The sequence below is a fragment of the Oncorhynchus keta genome, chromosome 34, assembly GCF_023373465.1.
Source record: "Oncorhynchus keta strain PuntledgeMale-10-30-2019 chromosome 34, Oket_V2, whole genome shotgun sequence".
Lineage (NCBI taxonomy): Eukaryota > Metazoa > Chordata > Actinopteri > Salmoniformes > Salmonidae > Oncorhynchus > Oncorhynchus keta.
The window spans coordinates 68,490,654-68,511,112 of NC_068454.1; the positions used below are offsets into that span (position 1 = coordinate 68,490,654).

The window sequence follows — 20,459 nt, forward strand, 5'->3', positions numbered from 1 at the left end:
TCCAAGCTCCAATGAATTCAGTTTGTTCTGAGGGGAAAATGGAGGGGTGCAACTCAATATTGGAAAGGTGTTCCTAATGTTTGGTATACTCAGTGTAGTAAGACCAGAATGAACAAAATATCAGAAATGCTGAGAAACATGGAGCGTTAGATTTTCATTGCAATTTCAAATTCACTTTAAACAAACAATTTATGGAGAGGGCCAGAGGAAGAAGGGAGTGAGAGGAGAGAACAACACTGCTTATCACAACTACTTCCGGGTTGGAGCGAGCGGTCGCATCCGCATTTCGCTCCGCAGGTAGTATAACTTTTTCATTACATTTCATTACATTTCATTATAGTACAACGGTTTGATTTGTCTAATCTTAGCAATTTCTTCTTAGCTAGCTACATAGCCGTCTTTGTATCAAAGATAATTGCGTAATTATCGTATTTCGTCGTCCTAACGTAGTCTTCACTGCTCTGCCCAGCAGCTAGCCAACTAGCAAACGTCCACCGATTAGCAGCACTGTAGAAACTATTACACTCAACTGAACGACTTGATTAGTGTAGTGTTAGCTAGCTACATAGCTGTCTTTGCTGTCTTCGTATCCAAGATAATTGTGTAGTCTTAGAGTGATTATCTTTATTTACCGAGGTTAGCTAGCCAGCTATTTGTCGTCCTTAACGTAGGAGACACTGCTAGCTAGCCAACAGCTAGCCAACGTCTTCCGAATAGAACTCAACAACCCGGTCGCATTCCGCTTCGCTCCACAGGTAGTATCACATTTTCATTTAATTTCATTACAGTACAACGGTTTGATTTGTTTGATCGTAGCTAGCTACATAGCTAGCTACATAGCCGTCTTTGTATCAAAGATAATTGTGTAGTCTAGAGCGATTTTCTAGGTTAGCTAGCCAGCTATTGTCGTTCTTTTAACGCAACGTAACGTAATCATCACTGCTAGCTAGCCAGCTAGCCCCGAATAGCAGCACTGTAGAAACTATTACACTCAACGGAACGACTTGATTAGTGTAGTGTCAACAATGCAGCCACTGCCAGCTAGCCTACAAAGTCAACAACGCAGCCACTGCCAGCTAGCCTACTTCAGCAGTACTGTATCATTTTAATCATTTTAGTCAATAAGATTCTTGCTACGTAAGCTTAACTTTCTGAACATTCGAGACGCGTAGTCCACTTGTCATTCCAATCTCCTTTGCATTAGCGTAGCCTCTTCTGTAGCCTGTCAACTATGTGTCTGTCTATCCCTGTTCTCTCCTCTCTGCACAGACCATACAAACGCTCCACACCGCGTGGCCGCGGCCACCTAATCTGGTGGTCCCAGCGCGCACGACCCACGTGGAGTTCCAGGTCTCCGGTAGCCTCTGGAACTGCCGATCTGCGGCCAACAAGGCAGAGTTCATCTCAGCCTATGCCTCCCTCCAGTCCCTCGACTTCTTGGCACTGACGGAAACATGGATCACCACAGATAACACTGCCACTCCTACTGCTCTCTCTTCGTCCGCCCACGTGTTCTCGCACACCCCGAGAGCTTCTGGTCAGCGGGGTGGTGGCACCGGGATCCTCATCTCTCCCAAGTGGTCATTCTCTCTTTCTCCCCTTACCCATCTGTCTATCGCCTCCTTTGAATTCCATGCTGTCACAGTTACCAGCCCTTTCAAACTTAACATCCTTATCATTTATCGCCCTCCAGGTTCCCTCGGAGAGTTCATCAATGAGCTTGATGCCTTGATAAGCTCCTTTCCTGAGGACGGCTCACCTCTCACAGTTCTGGGCGACTTTAACCTCCCCACGTCTACCTTTGACTCATTCCTCTCTGCCTCCTTCTTTCCACTCCTCTCCTCTTTTGACCTCACCCTCTCACCTTCCCCCTACTCACAAGGCAGGCAATACGCTCGACCTCATCTTTACTAGATGCTGTTCTTCCACTAACCTCATTGCAACTCCCCTCCAAGTCTCCGACCACTACCTTGTATCCTTTTCCCTCTCGCTCTCATCCAACACTTCCCACACTGCCCCTACTCGGATGGTATCGCGCCGTCCCAACCTTCGCTCTCTCTCCCCCGCTACTCTCTCCTCTTCCATCCTATCATCTCTTCCCTCTGCTCAAACCTTCTCCAACCTATCTCCTGATTCTGCCTCCTCAACCCTCCTCTACTCCCTTTCTGCATCCTTTGACTCTCTATGCCCCCTATCCTCCAGGCCGGCTCGGTCCTCCCCTCCCGCTCCGTGGCTCGACGACTCATTGCGAGCTCACAGAACAGGGCTCCGGGCAGCCGAGCGGAAATGGAGGAAAACTTTAAACTTTAAACATTAAACTTTACAGTTGGCAATATGCATTCGGGCAGGTAGCATTCTCCTGGCATCCCCCAAACCCAGATTCTTCCATCGGACTGCCAGATGGTGAAGGATCATTCATCACTCCAGAAGATGCCTTTCCACTGCTCCAGAGTCCAATGACAGTGAGCTTTACACCACTCCATCCGATGCTCGGCATTGTGTATGGTGATCTTGCATTGTGCAACTGCTCGGCCATGGAAACCCATTTCATGAAGCTCCAGACGAACAGTTCTTGTGCTGACATTGCTTCCAGAGGCAGTATGGAACTTGTTAGTGAGTGTTGCAACCGAGGACAGTCGATTTTTACGCGCTACGCGCTTCAGCACTCTGGGGTTCCGTTCTGTGAGCTTGTGTGGCCTACCACTGAGCTGTTGTTTTTCCTAGGCGTTTTCACTTCACAATAACAGCACAGTTACACCTTTAATTAAAACATATTACCTGCAATCTCCCTGGTGAAGGAGATGTTGAGTAAAGGGTGAGAGAATGGCCACCTCTCTTTCCCTCCAATTGTTGAGGCTGAAGCTGTGATGGACACGTTGGTGTGGACCTGGACTTTGTGTATGGCTCCCTGAGGGCAGAACTGACCCACGGTGGTGCCGTCATCGTCTTCGGCCACGGTGAGAGTGACAGAGCCGTTGCAGGGTTGTTCTGGCAGGGACTGCCTGAGGTTGCCAGTAGTGGGCAAGAGCTCTACCGTGCCATGCTGAGAGGGACGGAGGATCCAGGTGACACTGCCCAGGGGGGCGGGAAGACACCTCTCCAGGACGGGCACTGTCAGAGGGACAGGGGCTGCTGCTGGGCAGTCCCTCCACTGACGGCACTCTGAGAAATGGAGAAGAGTTAAAGGATACAAACCAAAATAAAGTTGAATATATACAATGAGTTTGTGGTGCCTTAGGATCTAAAGAAGGACAAAGTATTTGTTCATCCTAATTGTCACACTCCAGATATTGTTTCAAGTGTAAGGGAAGCCAAAAATGTAGCATTGAATTGCAGTAATAGTTTAGTTAGGGCTTAAGGCCACAGTCACACACATGTTGAACGGTCTATCATGTTATTCTTCTACGACATCAAGCCAGACCAACACAATGAGAAGTTAGTGACTGGCTGAGCAGCATAGTGTTAATAATAATGCTTATGGTTGTATAACTCAGATCAGAGCAGTGTTGCTCGTTAGGCCTTAGTTACCTATGATTCTGATGGCGGTCAGTAGCAGCTCCTGACTTGGGCAGTCCTAGAAGGACAACTGAGAGATTTTCCCTGAGGGAACATAGATTTTCTCCTGGATGACAAGAGTTCAGCTTCAGCTCACGGTCAGACATGGGGTTGGTCTTCTCAATATGGAGAGAAAGCCTCCGACCAGTGGAGCCTTCTCCGATCCTGTTCATCTCACAGTTCCTTAGGATCAGGGAGAAGGAGTCCCGGTGTTTGACCGGCTGGAGGTCCGACAGCTTCTTCACCACTGCGAACCACCGTTACCATGGTGATACTCTATTGCCGGATCCTTCTTCAGGCACAGTGGCTGGGTCTGACCCAGGAAGACAACCGTAGTGTTGTGTTTGGGAGGGACCACAAACTTTCACTCCATCAGGTCATCGTCAGGGAAACTATTCTGGTAGTTTGGAGAGAGCAACTCCGAAGATGACGTCCCTTCCGGTAAAGTCACTTTGAGGACAGCAAATGCTGAGGGACAATGATATGTTGATGAAGTTTCAGAAAATACAATGGAGATGTTACTGGGAAGCTGTAACGACTCTCGTTTGTTGAATGAAGAGTGGACCAAGATGCAGCGTGGAAAATGTTCATGATTTTAATATTCAAAAAACACTCAAACAAAATAACAAACGTGAAAACGTAAGCAAACATTTCTGTCAGGCAAAAAACACTAAACAGAAAACAAGATCACACAAAACCCAAAAAGAAAATGACAACTCATATATGATCCCCAATCAGAGACAACGATAGACAGCTGCCTCTGATTGGGAACCACACACACACGGCCAAAAACAAAGGAATAGAAAACATAGACTTTCCCACCCGAGTCATACCCTGACCTAACCAAATATAGAGAATAATAAGGATCTCTAAGGTCAGGGCATGACAGAAGCCCTATTTGTCCCTTGCTGTTACATGTACAGCTATTACAGTCCAGCTGTCACTGTTGACCCTGGGATAAGATGTGTAAACCACAACTTCCGGGTGCTTGACTAAACATTATTCTGCCTACCTAGCTATATCATTACAAACCAAACTGCTCCTACAGATTGTAGAAAAAAAGAACAAAGGGATGTGCTGCTAGGATACGATAGTGGGGCTAAACACCCTTTTCTCATCTGGACTGATCACAGTAATCTGGAGTACATCCGGGCAGCGAGGAGGCTGAATCCTCGTCAGGCAAGGTGGGCCATGTTTTTCACCAGATTTAGGTCAATCTCCTATAGACTGGGTTCAATTAACACTAAGGCCAATGCGCTGTCCCATCTCTATGACACCGAGGAGCGGTCCATTAATTCTACTCCCATAATCCTGGATTCCTGTCTGGTGGCACCGGTGGTATGGGAGGTGGACGCGGACATCGAGCGGGCGTCATGATTGGAACCTGCGCCCCCACAGTGTCCAGCGGGACGTAGGTACGTGCCACTTGGTGTTCGCGACAAACTGATCCGGTGGGCCCATACTCTACCCTCTTCGGGTCATCCGGGAATTAGGAGGACAGTGCAGGGTCTTAGGGGGAAGTACTGGTGGCCCACTTTAGCGAGGGCCGTGAGGTTTTATGTTTCCTCCTGTTCGGTGTGTGCTCAGAGTAAGGCTCCTAGACACCTGCCTAGAGGGAAGTTACAGCCCCTCCCCGTTCCACAACGGCCTTGGTCACATCTGTCGGTAGATTTTCTCACCGTCCTTCCCCTGTCCCAGGGGAACACGGAGATCCTGGTCATTCTGGATTGGTTTTCGAAGTCCTTCCGTCTCCTCCCGTTGCCCAGTCTACCTACGGCCCTGCAGACTGCGGAGGCCCTGTTTACCCACCTCTTCCGGCACTACGGGGTGCCTGAGGACATCGTTTCTGATCGGGATCCGGTTCATGTCCCAAGTTTGGAGGGCGTTCATGGAGCGTCTGGGGGTCTCAATCAGCCTGACCTCAGGTTTTCACCCAATGGGCAGGTGGAGAGAGTGAACCAGGATGTGGGTAGGTTTCTGCGGTCTTATTGCCAGGACCGGCCAGGAGAATGGGCGAGGTACGTCCCATGGCCGGAGTTGGCTCAAAACTCACTCCACCACTCCTCCACGAACATGTCGCCTTTCCAGTGCGTGTTGGGCTACCAGCAGGTCCAGGCACCGTGGCATCAGATCCAGACCGAGGCTCCTGCGGTGTAGGAGTGGGTGCAGCGCTCAAAGGAGACCTGGAGAGCCGTCCAGGAATCTCTCAAACTGGCTGGTGGGCGGTAGAATGTGGGCGCTGACCGCCACCGCAGTGAGGCCCCATGTTTGCACCGGGGGACAGGGTCTGGCTTCGACCCGAAACCTGGCCCTCCACCTGCCCTGCCGGAAGCTGGGGCCGCAGTGTGTGGGGCCATTTCAAGTCCTGAGGAGTATAAACTAGGTATGTTACAGGTTACAGCTCCCTTCTTACTATTGCATTAACCCCTCGTGTCATGTGTCTCTCCTCAGGCCGGTGGTAGCTGGTCCCCTGCAGGAAGGTGAGGTACTGGAGTTCCCTCCGTCCCCTCTGGACATCAAAGGGCCCCCGGCGTACACGGTACGTTCCATTCTGGACTCTAGACACCGGGTGAGGGGCCTGCAGTACCTTGTGGATTGGAAGGGGTATGGACCGGAGGAGAGGTGCTGTGTACCGGTGGAGGACATCTTGGATCCATCACTGCTGAGGGATTTCCACCGCCTCCATCCAGAACGCCCTGCACCTCGCCCTCCGGGTCGCCCTCAGGCCGGTGTCGGTGCGCTGCGGGAGCCGCGCGTCAGGGGGTGGGTACTGTCACGACTTCCACCGAAGGTGGGTCCTCTCCCTGTTTGGGAGGCACTCGGCGGTCTTCGTCACCGGTCTACTAGCTGCCACCGATTATTTTTCCCTTTTCTGTTGGTTTTGTCTTTCTTGATTGTTTTCAGCTGTTTCTTGTTAACCATTTTTTCCGGGCTATTTAAGTCTTCAGGGCCAGCCTGCTTTTGTGCAGGCTTGTTTATTTTGCTGTCAGTGGAGGTTCGTGTTTTATTGCTTACGGTTTGTTTTTGGTCCTGTTTTTTTGTGGTCATGTGTGCCTGTTGTTTTTGGCTTGACCCATATTTGGAATAAACATTCTTCTTTGGAACTTTGCTCTCTGCGCCTGACTCCACACCCACCACTCCTAGCTATCCTGACATGCATAGTCTGTCTACCTGTAGAATACATCATCTTCCAATTCTAGAATATCCCTGCGACTTCATAATACTGTTAGTGTTATCATGGGCAACATTTCATAGAACATATCATTGTATACATATCTACATTTCATTCTATATAGTAAAGGGACAATTGCAATGACCTAGTCATGAAATATAAAGGAATTCAAATAATTTCCCTATTCTTCAGTTGTTTTTTACAGAATCAAAATAATCACAAATGTATTAGGGTTCACTTCTAAATGTTTAAAACTATTACCAAATTACCAAAATCTTAAAATGTGTTAGGTGCCTCCTAAGAAGAGGTAGGTGCAGGAGTCAGGAGCAGGAGAGCAAGGAATTCCAGTTGGCACAGTTGTTTATTATAAGTCCCAACCCACCAACAACAGGCGGGGAAAATCACGAAACACACGGAGGAGAAACATCTACTCCTAATACAGTACCAACGGTACAACGACTGTGAGGGGAAAAAAACCCTGTGGCGCAAACATGCACCCCTAACAGAGCTCACACAGCAAAATAATCCTGCACAAAGACTAGCAGGCAGTGGAGGTTAATAAACCCACCGAAATTAACTAATCAGACACAGGTGATAACAAAAACATACAGACACAAACGAAAAGGAAAAATGGATCGGTGGCAGCTAGTAGGCCGGCGGAGACGACCGCCGAGCACCGCCCAAACAGAGAGAGGCGCCACCGTTGGTGGAAGTCATGACAAAATTATAATTCTGTTTCCTGACACTCAGCAGTGACTAGCCCAAGAACCTTACATGTTCTGTTTAATGGGTGAATTGGCTCTGGAAGCCAAAACAACCAAATACTCCATCTAAACGTGAATCGAATCTCAATTACGGTACGGTTCTAGAAACATAAATCCCTCTAATTTCACATCACATTAAAAAATTTCACAAATGCAAAATACAGTTAATGTACTGTACACAGTTTTCATTGGTTTAAACACTGTTGCAGCAGACAGTCATTTTCAATGACAACATGTGTGTGGCATCTGTCTTCCATCTACACACAGGTGTTCAGAGAAGTTAGTTAATGTAAACTCACCCCATTCCGTACAAATGTGCGCAACCGCAACATTCAAATGAGGCTACAAAGAAAACTAATGGGACAGTAGCGACTGTGTTGACGTCAAAATCGGGGGTGTGAACTAGGTTTCTATTCGACATGGTAATGGCTCTATAGTATTGGAGAAAAGTTTAATAAACTGACCCTCCATTATATCTTGACATGTCATGTCATAACGTACCGCACGCATAAAGCAACTATTTCTGTCTTACAATCTCTCTCCACCAGGTGTAGCACTTCTATCATCCTTTAAAAACAAGAAATGGACAGTGACGGGGTAAGGGGGGGATACCTAGTCATTTTTTTCGTCATCATTGCATGCAATCATCACTCTCAAAGCCGCTGTTTACTTCTGAAGATCACTTTAGCACCGCCCTAAAAACCAGATTCAAATTCGACACAAACCTTCAAATAGGTATGTAATGACACATTATATAAACTCTTTATAGTGTTTTATTTACATTTTAGAGATGATATGGTGATAAGTTGGACAGATCGAGTGGAAAAAAAGCTATTTTCTCACACATCTCTCCTTCTCACTATCACGCATTAGTTTCACTTCCCCACCCGCCATTTTTAAAAAGACCCGATGGGGCTCATTGCCTGCTTGAATTATGCAGAAACGGGCAGCATTTAGGTTATGTAATTGATTCGTTTGGAAAGGGGAGAAATTGTGCTTTGCAATGGTATTGACATTTGTTAGTGTTTAAATAGTGGAGAGTCGAGACCAAATCATGGGCGCTGGACAGAGTGGATTTCAGTTGTAACAAAAAGGCTGTTTATTGGTCAAAGATATCTTGTTCTACATCGTGCACGGATCTAGTTCATATAACCCGATAAGGAGTCAGGTGAAAAAGAGAACTTATACAAAGGTTACATTCATTTTTATACATAGAATAAATAATAATAATAAAGTAGGTAGAGTCTTGTTGTGACGCCTTCTGAATGGTCCCGTAGGGTTGGCGGCGGACCCGCTCTAGCCAGAGTAGAAGCCCCCATTGGTGCACAGCAGTCTTCTGTTCTGGGCACCCGACCAGTAGAAGGGGAGAAGACTGTTTATTCTAGGAGATGTTTGTGTCAGGGGTTCGTGAGGTAGAGGGGCAGTTTTTATGGCTGGGTGTATGTGTTCATGCGATGGAATGTCTTTGTTTCCTGGGGTCGGGAGACAACAAAGCTGAGGAGATAGTGTTAGGGGGGATAGTTTTATTGCTGGCTGTGTGAGCTAGTTCCTGTTTTAGCAGGGGTACATAAGATGACTTGAGTCAGGCGGATTAGCTTAGCGCTGTATAATATATGAGCTATGTGTATGAATATTTATATAACAAATCCCCCTCTTCACGTCTTATTAGACGTGAAAACTATAGTGCAATGGTGGTGGTTGCATTCGTGGGTATACATAAGGTGGTGCTCCTAACCTTGTCTGGTGTGCATGGTGGGTCTATAGGTGTATTGCTACGTTTGGTGCGTGTGAGATTGAAGGGAGTGGTGCTAGGAATGTATCAGGGATAGGGGTTGGGGTGAGAGGGGTTGATGCTTTAGTATGTGTTTGTTGTTCTATTAACCATGTGAAAGTGCCCAGGGACACCCCAAATATCAGTAGGAATATCACAGATCGAGTGAAAAAAAGCTATTTTCTCACACAACATCTCTCCTTCTCACTATCACGCATTAGTTTCACTTCCCCACCCGCCATTTTTAAAAAGACCGGATGGGGCTCATTGCCTGCTTGAATTATGCAGAAACGGGCAGCATTTAGGTTATGTAATTGATTCGTTTGGAAAGGGAAGAATTGTGCTTTGCAATGGTATTGATATTACAGTTGGTCTGGAAGTATTACGTTTTTGGGGCGCTAAAATAAGGGCAATTGAACGGACCAAGGCGATGTACGAGTTTACGTTAATTAGCTCAGGTAGTCCACTATGTCTTCAATCTATAACAAGGAAGTATGACTGTGTGGGAATCCTAACACTATAAAGGTGTGTATCAATTTAGCCGAAATGAAAGACAAGGTCTATGCTTCCAAAACCGTACCGCAAGCGACGCTTATTAATGTTTAGATGGAGCATCGCGGCTCTTGATTAATAAAACTCCCCTATTATGTGTAATGTAATGGAACTGAGAGTCATGATCAAGGGCTAAGCAGTGACTAACCTGAGAGCACGAAAACGGCGGACGCAATCCCCAAAAGCTGCAGAGCACAGCCGACCGTTGATAAAGTCATACCTTTATTTTCAGCGTCTGTATCTCAAACGATAAGCTAACGGAACTCAAATGGGCTCAACTTTATGGCCTCGGACCTCCGTGTAGTTCTTTCGCTTTGAGTAAAATGGGTGACATCTACATTTTATGTCCTGCTGTGTGACATCATTTCTCGGGTAAGGCGTTCCTGTTCGAAGTCATTTTGACAGGTCAGTTGTTGCTTGAAGAATTGCAACATATTTGAACTCGGTGACGTTTTTTAAAACGTTTCTAGGAAAATAAGCTTTACTGTAATTCAAAATGAACAGACCGGGGTCTTATAGGTATTTAGTCAAATCTGGCCTTTTAGACCTCGGCAGCAAGTTTCACTGGACCAATGGCACATATCATTTGGCCATACTATGAACTGTTGTTTTTCTTTACCAAACAAGTTCAACTTAACTGAAAATAGGGTGATCATCATTAGACTACTTGGTGCTCAAAAGTCGAAATCAATTACTTGTTATTACGTAATAACTCAATAATGCCATTTAACCTCATTTTAGATTATACAGCAGAGCAGAAGCCATTTTTATGTAACACCCAAGCACACATGGCAAATATATCACACATACCATCTACGCATTAGAGCCATGTGCTGAATTCACCTCACACACCTAGACAACGCAATAGCTACAGTTCTGGGGATTGGGACTGACAGTGAAAGAAAAAAGATTGAACAAACAATGTAATTGACCATCCGTGAATTCACCAGAGTGTTAGATGGTGGTGAGGGCCTGAGATGCAGGAGTGTTCCCTGCGAGTATAGGCGATGACGGGGATAATGACTGTGAACAGGAGCAGCAAGAAGGATCAACAAAAGGGGGTGCAAGGAGCTTGTTGAGAGAGATTCTTCTCTCCTTTCACAAACATAATTTAACACAAGGACGCTTCCCACTGGGCACACCATATCATTTCAATGTGGAAATGTGGGTAATATTCGTTTGAGATGTTGACCCACTCAAAATGACAGCCATAATTTGTTTGAATTCCCAATGTATCACTGTGCTTTCAACCATTTTATAAGCACAACCAAATTCCAATGAAACAAAATGTCAGATTTTTTATTGAGTTGTCATCTAAATGTGTTATCACTGCACTTTCAACAATTTAAAAGCACATTTAAATGCTTAATCTCATAGCACAACCAAATTACCTGGATTGCAGTTGAGATGACATGAAAGTACATAGTGCAAATGATCAATGCTTTTCGAGAATCTGCACAGATTATTATAGCAATTGTGAAGATCTCCACAGACCTGCATCCTTTGCATGCTATCTTGAACATGCACGCTTTCTTATGATTACATAAGAAGACATTTATAGTTGGTTATTACTGCATTGTCGGAACTAGAAGCACAAGCATTTCGCTACACTCGCATTAACATCTGCTAACCATGTGTATATGACAAATACATTTGATTTGATTTGATAATTACAGTAGGCTTGTTACACCCTGACCATAGAGATCTTTTTATTCTCTATGTTTGGTGTGACGCGGGTGGGAAACTCTATGTTCTGTGTTTCTATGTTTTGGCCGGGTATCGTTGTCTCTGATTGGGAATCATACTTAGGCAGCCTTTTGTATTTTGTGGGTAGTTGTCTTTATTAGTGGCCTGTAAAGCCCTAGTAAGCATCACGTTTGTGTTTGTTGTTTCTTGTTTTGTTGGCGACATTTATAATAAAGAAAAATGTACGCTCACCACGCTGAACCTTGGTCCGGTCATTTCCACGATTTCGACAAGCGTGACAAGGCTAACCTCACGTTGCGACCATGGATGTGTTACTCATTTTAAGTTGAATTCCATTAGTTTGTAAGATATACTTAATTTTAGGCTATTTACTCTATTACAAAAGTAATATTGAATTGTGTTTGGTTGACAACGCAACCAAATATCAACATTTAAAGGATATCGAATGCTTTGATAGTTTCATCTGAGCCACTGGCTTAATCCTATTCTTTAACGTTTAATTTTGGTTTAGTTGGAGACGGGAATCCAACAAACAATTTGGTCATTTGTAGACAAGTTAATAGGCTATTTACTGTATCACAAAAGTGATATTGAATTGTATTTTGTTGTCAATGCAACCAAATATCACTATTTGAAGGAGATTTATATTTTGTGCCCCTGACAGTCTGCTGTTAATTACAGTTGGTCTACAAATTAATAATTGATATGTTGGATTCACGTCTCCACCTCAACCAATAATCAAAGTTAAAGAATAGGACTAAATCAAATAAAACTTTATTTATGTCACGCCTTGGTCTTAGTATTTTGTGTTTTCGTTATATATTTGGTCAGGCCAGGGTGTGACATGGGTTTATTTTGTTGTGTTTCGTATTGGGGTTTTGTAGGCATTGGGATTGCGGCTGAGTAGGGGTGTCTAGCATAGGCTTGGCTGCCTGAGGCGGTTCTCAATCAGAGTCAGGTGATTCTCGTTGTCTCTGATTGGGAACCATATTTAGGTAGCCTAGGTTTCACTGTGTGTTTTGTGGGTGATTGTTCCTGTCTCTGTGTTGTTTGTCACAAGATAGGCTGTATAGGTTTTCGCGTTTCGTTTGTTGTTTTGTATATTTAGTTATTTCATGTATCGTTCAATTTTCATTAAAGAACATGAGTAACCACCACGCCGCATTTTGGTCCGATCCTTGTTCTACCTCTTCGTCAGAGGAGGAGATAGAAGAGAGCCGTTACAATTTAAAGTGCAATTAATGTTTGATTTGATTTTGTCCTGTTCTTGAACTTTTCTTGGTTGAGATGGCGATTTGAATCCAACATATAAATGATACATTTGTAGACAAACTGGAATCAAAGGCAGACTTATCCAGTGGCACGACGGAACTATCCAAGCAGAAGATACATGTCCTTCAAATGGTGATATTTGGTTGCGTTGACAACCGAACACAAGTCAATGTCCAGTTTGTAGAAACATTTATCATTTATATGTTGGATTCATGTCTCCATCTCAAACAAAAATCTAAGTTAAATAATAAGACCTAATCTAATCAAAGTTTAAATGCACTTTAAATAAAGTTTAGTTTGATTTAGTTCTTCAACCATTATTTTTGGTTGAGATGTAGACATGATTCCAACATTTCAATGATTAACTTGAAGATTAAATTTGAACTCAACCAAAGCTTGAAACCCTAGGACTATATGTATGGTCTAGTTTTAGTTGAACCCTGGGTTGAATTGAAACAATAGCTGTAGATTCCATGTCACCATATGTTGAAAAATTCAACCAGTTTGTGCACAGTAGATTGTGTGTTACTCAGAAACACATAAGCACATCAACTTGCTTACCTAAATATTCTCATTGCCTACTCACATTTGAAAGATGAATGCAAATTCCCAGCTGCTATTCCCTGAAGCTCTCTCAAACAGAGAATGGAGCATTGTCGTTTCTCTTTCAGTTACAGACCATAGCACATTTCACCGACCCAGTCTATTTGCGTAATCGGTCACTAAGCAGTTAGTTAAAAATAAATAGGTCTCCTCACCTCCGTATTATATAAAACAAATCCATTTGATTTATTTATTAATTCATGTTATCTCATACAAATAAATACAAATATATTATCAGCTTAGTTTTAGTTGTGTTATATATATAAATCTAACATTATAAATAATATTAAACCATATCAGAGAGGGGTTGCCAATACGTCAAAATAGTTGATACAACATCCAAAATAAATTCAGGTAGGCCTATGACATTTATGCATTTATTCTTGACAAGATCTACCCACCATGTATTACAACACACTTTTTAACTCAAGTTCATGAGAAAAACTGCAATTTCTCTCTACATAAACACAACAAATAACAGGCCTCAGTGGTGTGTGTAGTTAAGGGTACGAGCAGGTTTACACCGTATACCCACTTATTTTTCAGTGGGCATGCGTATATTTCTTCATGTTTCGCTTAAATGTTGATAAACTATTATTTCTTCACATTTTAGATGTGGCAATGGGCACATGGCGGTAGGCCTACATGGGAATGTTCCAAAATGCAATTAGCAAGAAAACACCACTCTAAAATGTGCACAGCATATGTGAGAGGTTTGATGGATGGAGATTGAAATATCCATAAGAAAATGAGATATGAGGGAGATCTAAAGATGCAACAACCTTCATCCGTTGCTAATATGACTAGGATAATGCATTTGGCTGCTAGACAAATAAATAAAGTTGAACGAAAACCAGCAGAACAGGAGAACGCATATGAGGAAGTCTTTATAAAATGATTACCTCCATGTTTCTATGCAATGGTAAGACATGCCTCATAATATGAAGTAAAATGTCCAGGTTTCAAACAATTAAGGAACAGGAAAATTATAGCGATGCTAATGATAGGCCTAACTGTCTTCTGGTAGATGGAAAGGCTTTCCCAAAAACCTATTAAATGTTAACTAGCTACAAAGTAGCCTACGCCTACCTGGCAGAATGATAACATGATTATTTGCATTAATCCAGTGGCCATTTGTCTTGCAAACTCCATCTCATGTGCTACACAAACACCACTAACAAAACAATAGTGCTAGGTGCCTGCACACTTGAATTAAAGAGTAACCCCTCTTTTACGCTGCTGCTACTCTGTTTATCTTATATGCATAGTCACTATAACTATACACTCATGTACATACTACCTCAATTGGCCCGACCAACCAGTGCTCCCGGACATTGACTAACCGGGCTATCTGCATTGTGTCCCACCACCAGCCAACCCCTCTTTTACGCTACTGCTACTCTCTGTTCATCATATATACATTGTCACTTTAACCATATCTAAATGTACATACTACCTCAATAAGCCTGACTAACCGGTGTCTGTATATAGCCTTGCTACTGTTATTTTCAAATGTCTTTTTACTGTTGTTTTAGTTCTTTACTTACCTACACACACACACACACACCTTTTTCTTTCGCACTATTGGTTAGAGTCTGTAAGTAAGCATTTCACTGTAAGGTCTACTACACCTGTTGTATTCGGCGCACGTGACAAATAAACTTTGATTTGAACTACACAAAAATGGTTTTATCTTAGATTTTTCCCAGACCTCAAAAGTGGTCTCATGATGTAGTTTAAGCATTTTTATGGACTTAGAACATCCAATTGTGTTGTTTTTCTATAAAACAAAGTGTGATTTTGAGAGTGAAAATCTGAAAAAATACATCTGAAACCTTTGAATGTCTGATTTAGTTGACAGCCTAATTTATCTGTTTCAATAGTACGCCTACAATTAGCCTCCTTGCACAGTACAGCTTGGGTTGTCCTGTCTGTGAAAGACCAATATGGGATTTATCATTTTAGGTAATACAGAATGAATGTCACTGTTTCGCATAGAATTTTCCACACAGAACGCCTTTCCTTCACCGGGCAGGCCGTTTGGGACATTTTTTTCCAAAATTAAGAGTATACCTATTCTTCAGGCACCACTACACCACTTGCCTATAGGCAATAATCCTAGAAATATGTAAAACCATACAAACACTGTTTACAGTGAAATGTTGTTAACACACTCTACATATGCACCTATTCTACAGCCAATGTAATACAGTAACACAGCCCACCTTTAAAACTATTGGTCTTCTTACTATAAAGGCCTATAAATAGGAAATAGACCAAAACCAAAAAGCACTCTTTCATTCTAAACGGTAAAATTGGGAAACGGGCATTCTTTCATACGGGTAGAATGTGAAAAAAACGTTGAAATATGTATTCTACAGTATTTTTTGCCTCTTGGCTTGGGGGCTTATCTCCAGAATTCTTTATCTCGGCCTTCTCTGTTCCATTCCGTTGGGCAGAAATCCTGCAATAATAGGCACCGGCCATATGAGGGCAGCAACACTCCACACTATTATCACTAGAGTCATGAAACAAGCCACAAGAGTTGACTCGATAGGTTTACGGTTCAATCTCCAACTTTTGTCCCCATTTAGTTCGTTAAGGCTGAAGTCAACACAGCAGAAATTGATGGGATCCCCCGTCTGCTGAGCCTTTGACTTGCCGAATCGCCGGTATCGTGACATGCCACATCCAACACACAGTCTAAACTCCTGCTGGCCGCCGGTGACTCCGAGGTGTTCGATGAGAACAGGTGAGATGGCTCTGTTGATAGCAGCAGAGAAAAAAGCCCTTCCATGGTTATTGGCGGTATATATAAACACATCGCACTGGAAACCGAAGTTGCTGTCCCAACGAGCCACTAGCGAGGTGGGAAAAAGGCTCTGCACGCTGACGTTGCACTGTGGCAACGGCTGTAACGAAGTGTCTGACGAGGAGGCTTCGCTCTCCTCCACGGATCTCTTCGAGTAGTGCACGTCTACCTCCAAGTTGGCCAAGAATCTGTTGGTGGAGTTGATGGGGGGTAACAGGAGGTCCTCGTCGCTCCAGCCGTGGCACCGCTGGAGTAGTCCGGCTACGGTGGTCAGAGCCAGCAGAAAAGTCGGGGAGTTGCTCACCATGGCATTGGGTGCGTTGCTCCTACTCGCATGATGTTCCGTGGGGACGCAAGGCAACTGACGAGGCGTGTCCGTCGTTAAAAAAATGCAGAAAACTGGGGTCTCCAGCGATTACACAAACATCCATAGTGTGCATCTTCCGTTGCCGGAGAGAACAGTTGGGAACGTCAGTTGCCCGTAACACGCACCGTGCGCGCCCCCTCCCTCGATTTGGTTAAGAAAGTAACTGGCTTCTTGCCAAACTGCTACTGGGCACTACTTTGCAAGAGATAGGCTGTGGTGTGCTGCGAGGACCCTGGTAGTCTCTTTCTCTCTCTCTCTCTCTCTCTCTCTCTCTCTCTCTCTCTCTCTCTCTCTCTCTCTCTCTCTCTCTCTCTCTCTCTCTCGCCTCTCTTTAGTTAATGCGTGACGCGGCTTCAAGGACAGGGTGGGTGGAAGATGATATGCGCAAATACAAGGCATTCCCCCTCCTCTTCCTCGCTCCTTGCTTTCTATTTGGCCAACTGAGTCCCTATGCCCAAAGCCTCTTAATATGAATTGTGATGCAGGAAAATATGTCTCCTCAAATTTTTGACTTTGTCAAAAGAGTAATACGTTCAATGGTGCTAAAGCGGATGCGAGATTCAGCACCATTAAACCGGACAGCAACCCATGAACTCCACAGTTCAGCACCGCTGGACAATGGACTGGGAGAATTCCCTTCCAGGGTGACATTTCCCATTGGTACAGACCTAGGATCAGCTTCCCCTCCCCCAACTCCATTAATGGGGAAAATGCTAAACTGTCCCAGATCAGCGTCAAGGACCAACTTGTCTTCGCCCTACTCCAAGAAGCCCTACAAATCAGAAGGCCTTGCTAAGAAGAAGTCCTGAAGGGGAAGGCTCCCATGCTAGACTGTTCAGCCATATTTAAAACAATAAACCTATATTATAGTAAATAATAAGGTATAAATCTGCAAATAAACAAAAAATGTTGTTTGTTTTAAATCCCAGCCACACCATCAGTGATTCCTGGCCTGTCGCTACCTCATCCTTTCTATGAGAAGGTAGAGTCCCATAATTGGTGCTCATTCAACAGAACCAGTCAATCCATTGATTATCTTCAAATTACTCTTCAGGGTGAGTCTGTGTGCACACCAGTTGATGGTAATTACACAAGCATAAGATGGCAATGAAATCCCCCCTGGGATGCCAGGAGCAAGGCATGTCAAATCAAAGCAGGTGCCGGAGATGAATTGCCTTAAGGGGAAGTAATCAAGTTAGATTATCTCTCTTTATGATAATGGATTTAGTCTTAATTAATTATATTTCAGCCCCAGTCAGACTGCTTAGAGTGCATGTTTAGATGTGTTACCACCAGCAGACTCAGTAATGCCATTTGTTGGGATCAAATCAAATTGTATTTGCCACATGCGCCGAATGTACAACATTACCGTGAAATGCGTACTTACAAGCCCTTAACCAATTCCAGTTCAAGAAATATTTACTAAATAAACTAAAGTTTTAAAAAATGTACATCTAAAAGTAACAGAACAAAATGACATAACAATAACGAGGCTATATAGAGTTTGTGACAGACAGCCGTTATGGAGTAGCTATGGTGCAATCAAGGATAGCCAGGCACATCAGTGAACATCTGTCTCTCTCTATAAGTGTCGGTAGGGCACCTTGTGAGAGTAACTCAGCTGTTCTGTGACACATAGGAATAGTCTTTGACTGTATTTAATGTTGGAAAATACAATGAACCTGTCACGACTTCTGCCGAAGTCGGTCCCTCTACTTGTTCGGGCGGCATTCGGCGGTCGACGTCACCGGTCTTCTAGCCATCGCCGCTCCATCTTTTATTTTCCATTTGTTTTGTCTTGTTTTCCTGCACACCTTGTTTACGTCTCCTCATAATTACTATGTGTATTTAGCCCTCTGTTCTTTCCATGTTTGTGTGGGGTATTGTTTATTGTCGAGGTTGGCACGCTCCCGGCTGGTTAGCGCCAGGTTTTATGTATACCTGTGTTTTGTGGCAGCCGGTACTTTGTACTTTGTTTGTGGTACTGTACCGGCCTTACTTGTTTTGGGCATTTGGTATTGGTGACGCTGTTGCGTTCTGGTCTTACTACTTGCCTCAGTAAAGTACTTCGTGTTCACTCATCTCTGCTCTCCTGCGCCTGACTTCTATGCACCAGCTACACCCACCGTTGACAGAACCTCAATGTGTTAGGAACACCTCCATTTTGTGAGTTGGGAAACCTGATTAGAATTACAGCCACAGTACTGGGGCAGAGCTGGCTGCAGTGTTGGCAGGGCTCTTTAATCAAGGTTTACATATTTTACTGACACACCTGTTCTACTTTGGCATGTGACAATGTCCGAAACCTCTCATCTGCCACCATGTAGGCTATTGTTCTGTTCTGTGCCTTCGGGTTTTGTATAGATTTGACTAGATTACGCTCACACACATTGCTGTGTCACAGAGTTCAATGGAAGACGTCCCATGGACGTCTATATCACATGTCTGGCTTGAAGACTGGCTGAAGAGAAAAAAACACATTCTGACTGCTTGTCTTGTTGTAGTTGACAGTTTCAAAACAGAGAATTTATCCCACAAAACACTTCATCATTTAGACCACAGGTATGCATAAATCACATTCATTGCAGGGTGAAATAAACTAAAGATGATTGTTACGAATTCCCTGCAGGTGACTGTTATCAGCACCTCACAACTGTAAGCTCCACACTCCACTCCCCATCCCCCATGACCGGAGCCTGAGATTCTAGACTCTAGGGGGTAACAAAAACCTGCCCCTCAAACTCCCTCTGACCTGTATGACCTGTGTGACCTGTGCCCTGATAGATCGCTAGGGAGGTTACTAGAGGTCCGGACATCTGCCCATCATCTTGACTCTGCAGGTTACACTATACTGTCAGTCTCCCTCAAGCAGTGGCAACATCTGTCTCTGACCATCAACAACTGGACTCACTCATATCTCTGGACCGGTGGGATGGTGTGGGTGTCCAAAGTGAGTTGTTTGACATTTGTATGTTGTTCTTCATAGTTAGTTGCTATGATTGTTTATTGTATGTCACTCCTCTGAGTTTACTGTGCTGTGTGATACTATACAGTCCTTTCACATTTACTACTGCTATATTCTGTAAGATTCTGTATCTATGCATTTGTGCCCTGATGTATTCGTTCGGTATGTGTGTATTATTTACCTCTGTTTCTGTCCATTACAGAACCATTACACTCTATTGAAAAAATGTGATATCTAGAACCTTAAAGGGTTCTTTGGCTGTCCCCATAGGAAAACCCTTTGAAGAACCCTTTTTGGTTTCAGGTAGAACCCTTTTGGGTTCCATGTAGAACTCTTTCTACAGAGGTTTCTACATGGAACCCAAAAACGGTTCTTCCTGGAACCAAAAGGGTTCTCCTATGGGGACAGCCGAAGAACCCTTTTGGAACCCTTTTTTCTAAGAGTGTACCATTTCACAATCTTTCCCACCTTATGTGCATCCCCATATTAACCTTCCTCTGTGTGTTTAAATAAAGTTCCTGTGTGTTAACTCTTAGGCAGCTTTATTCCCCTCTAACCGGGGGCGATGCCATTGAGTCACAAACCAGTAAAATACTTGGAGCCGGATCACTGTCTTTCACTGATATACACTAATGTCATATGGGATATTCCTTATTCTGACTGCCCTTTAATATTTAAGCCAGAAAACCACTATTAACGTGAGAGCCCTTTTCAAAAGATAAGAGCCAGGCTTTACAGGGTTAACCGTCACAAGGGTCATCAACTTGGAGAGTGAAAAAAGCAAAACAATAATGACACAGTTTCTCTTTTTATTTGTCGGGAATATGTATGACACTTGTATGAATGATATTTCCCTTTGAGCTGCTTGAATGGTTTAATTTGCTGTGAAGGACTGCCTCCAGCCTTTTGATGTGAGCAC

At 43.9% G+C, this 20,459-nt stretch overlaps 1 protein-coding gene across 1 annotated transcript; it reads right to left on the reverse strand.

Moving 5' to 3' along the window:
* Window positions 1-13,759: 13,759 nt before the first annotated feature.
* Window positions 13,760-17,082, reverse strand: LOC118367742 (transmembrane protein 158-like). The gene has a single exon (XM_035751374.2). The coding sequence runs from the start codon at window positions 16,513-16,515 to the stop codon at window positions 15,820-15,822; it is 696 nt and encodes a 231-aa protein (XP_035607267.1). The 5' UTR covers window positions 16,516-17,082; the 3' UTR covers window positions 13,760-15,819.
* Window positions 17,083-20,459: the final 3,377 nt, after the last annotated feature.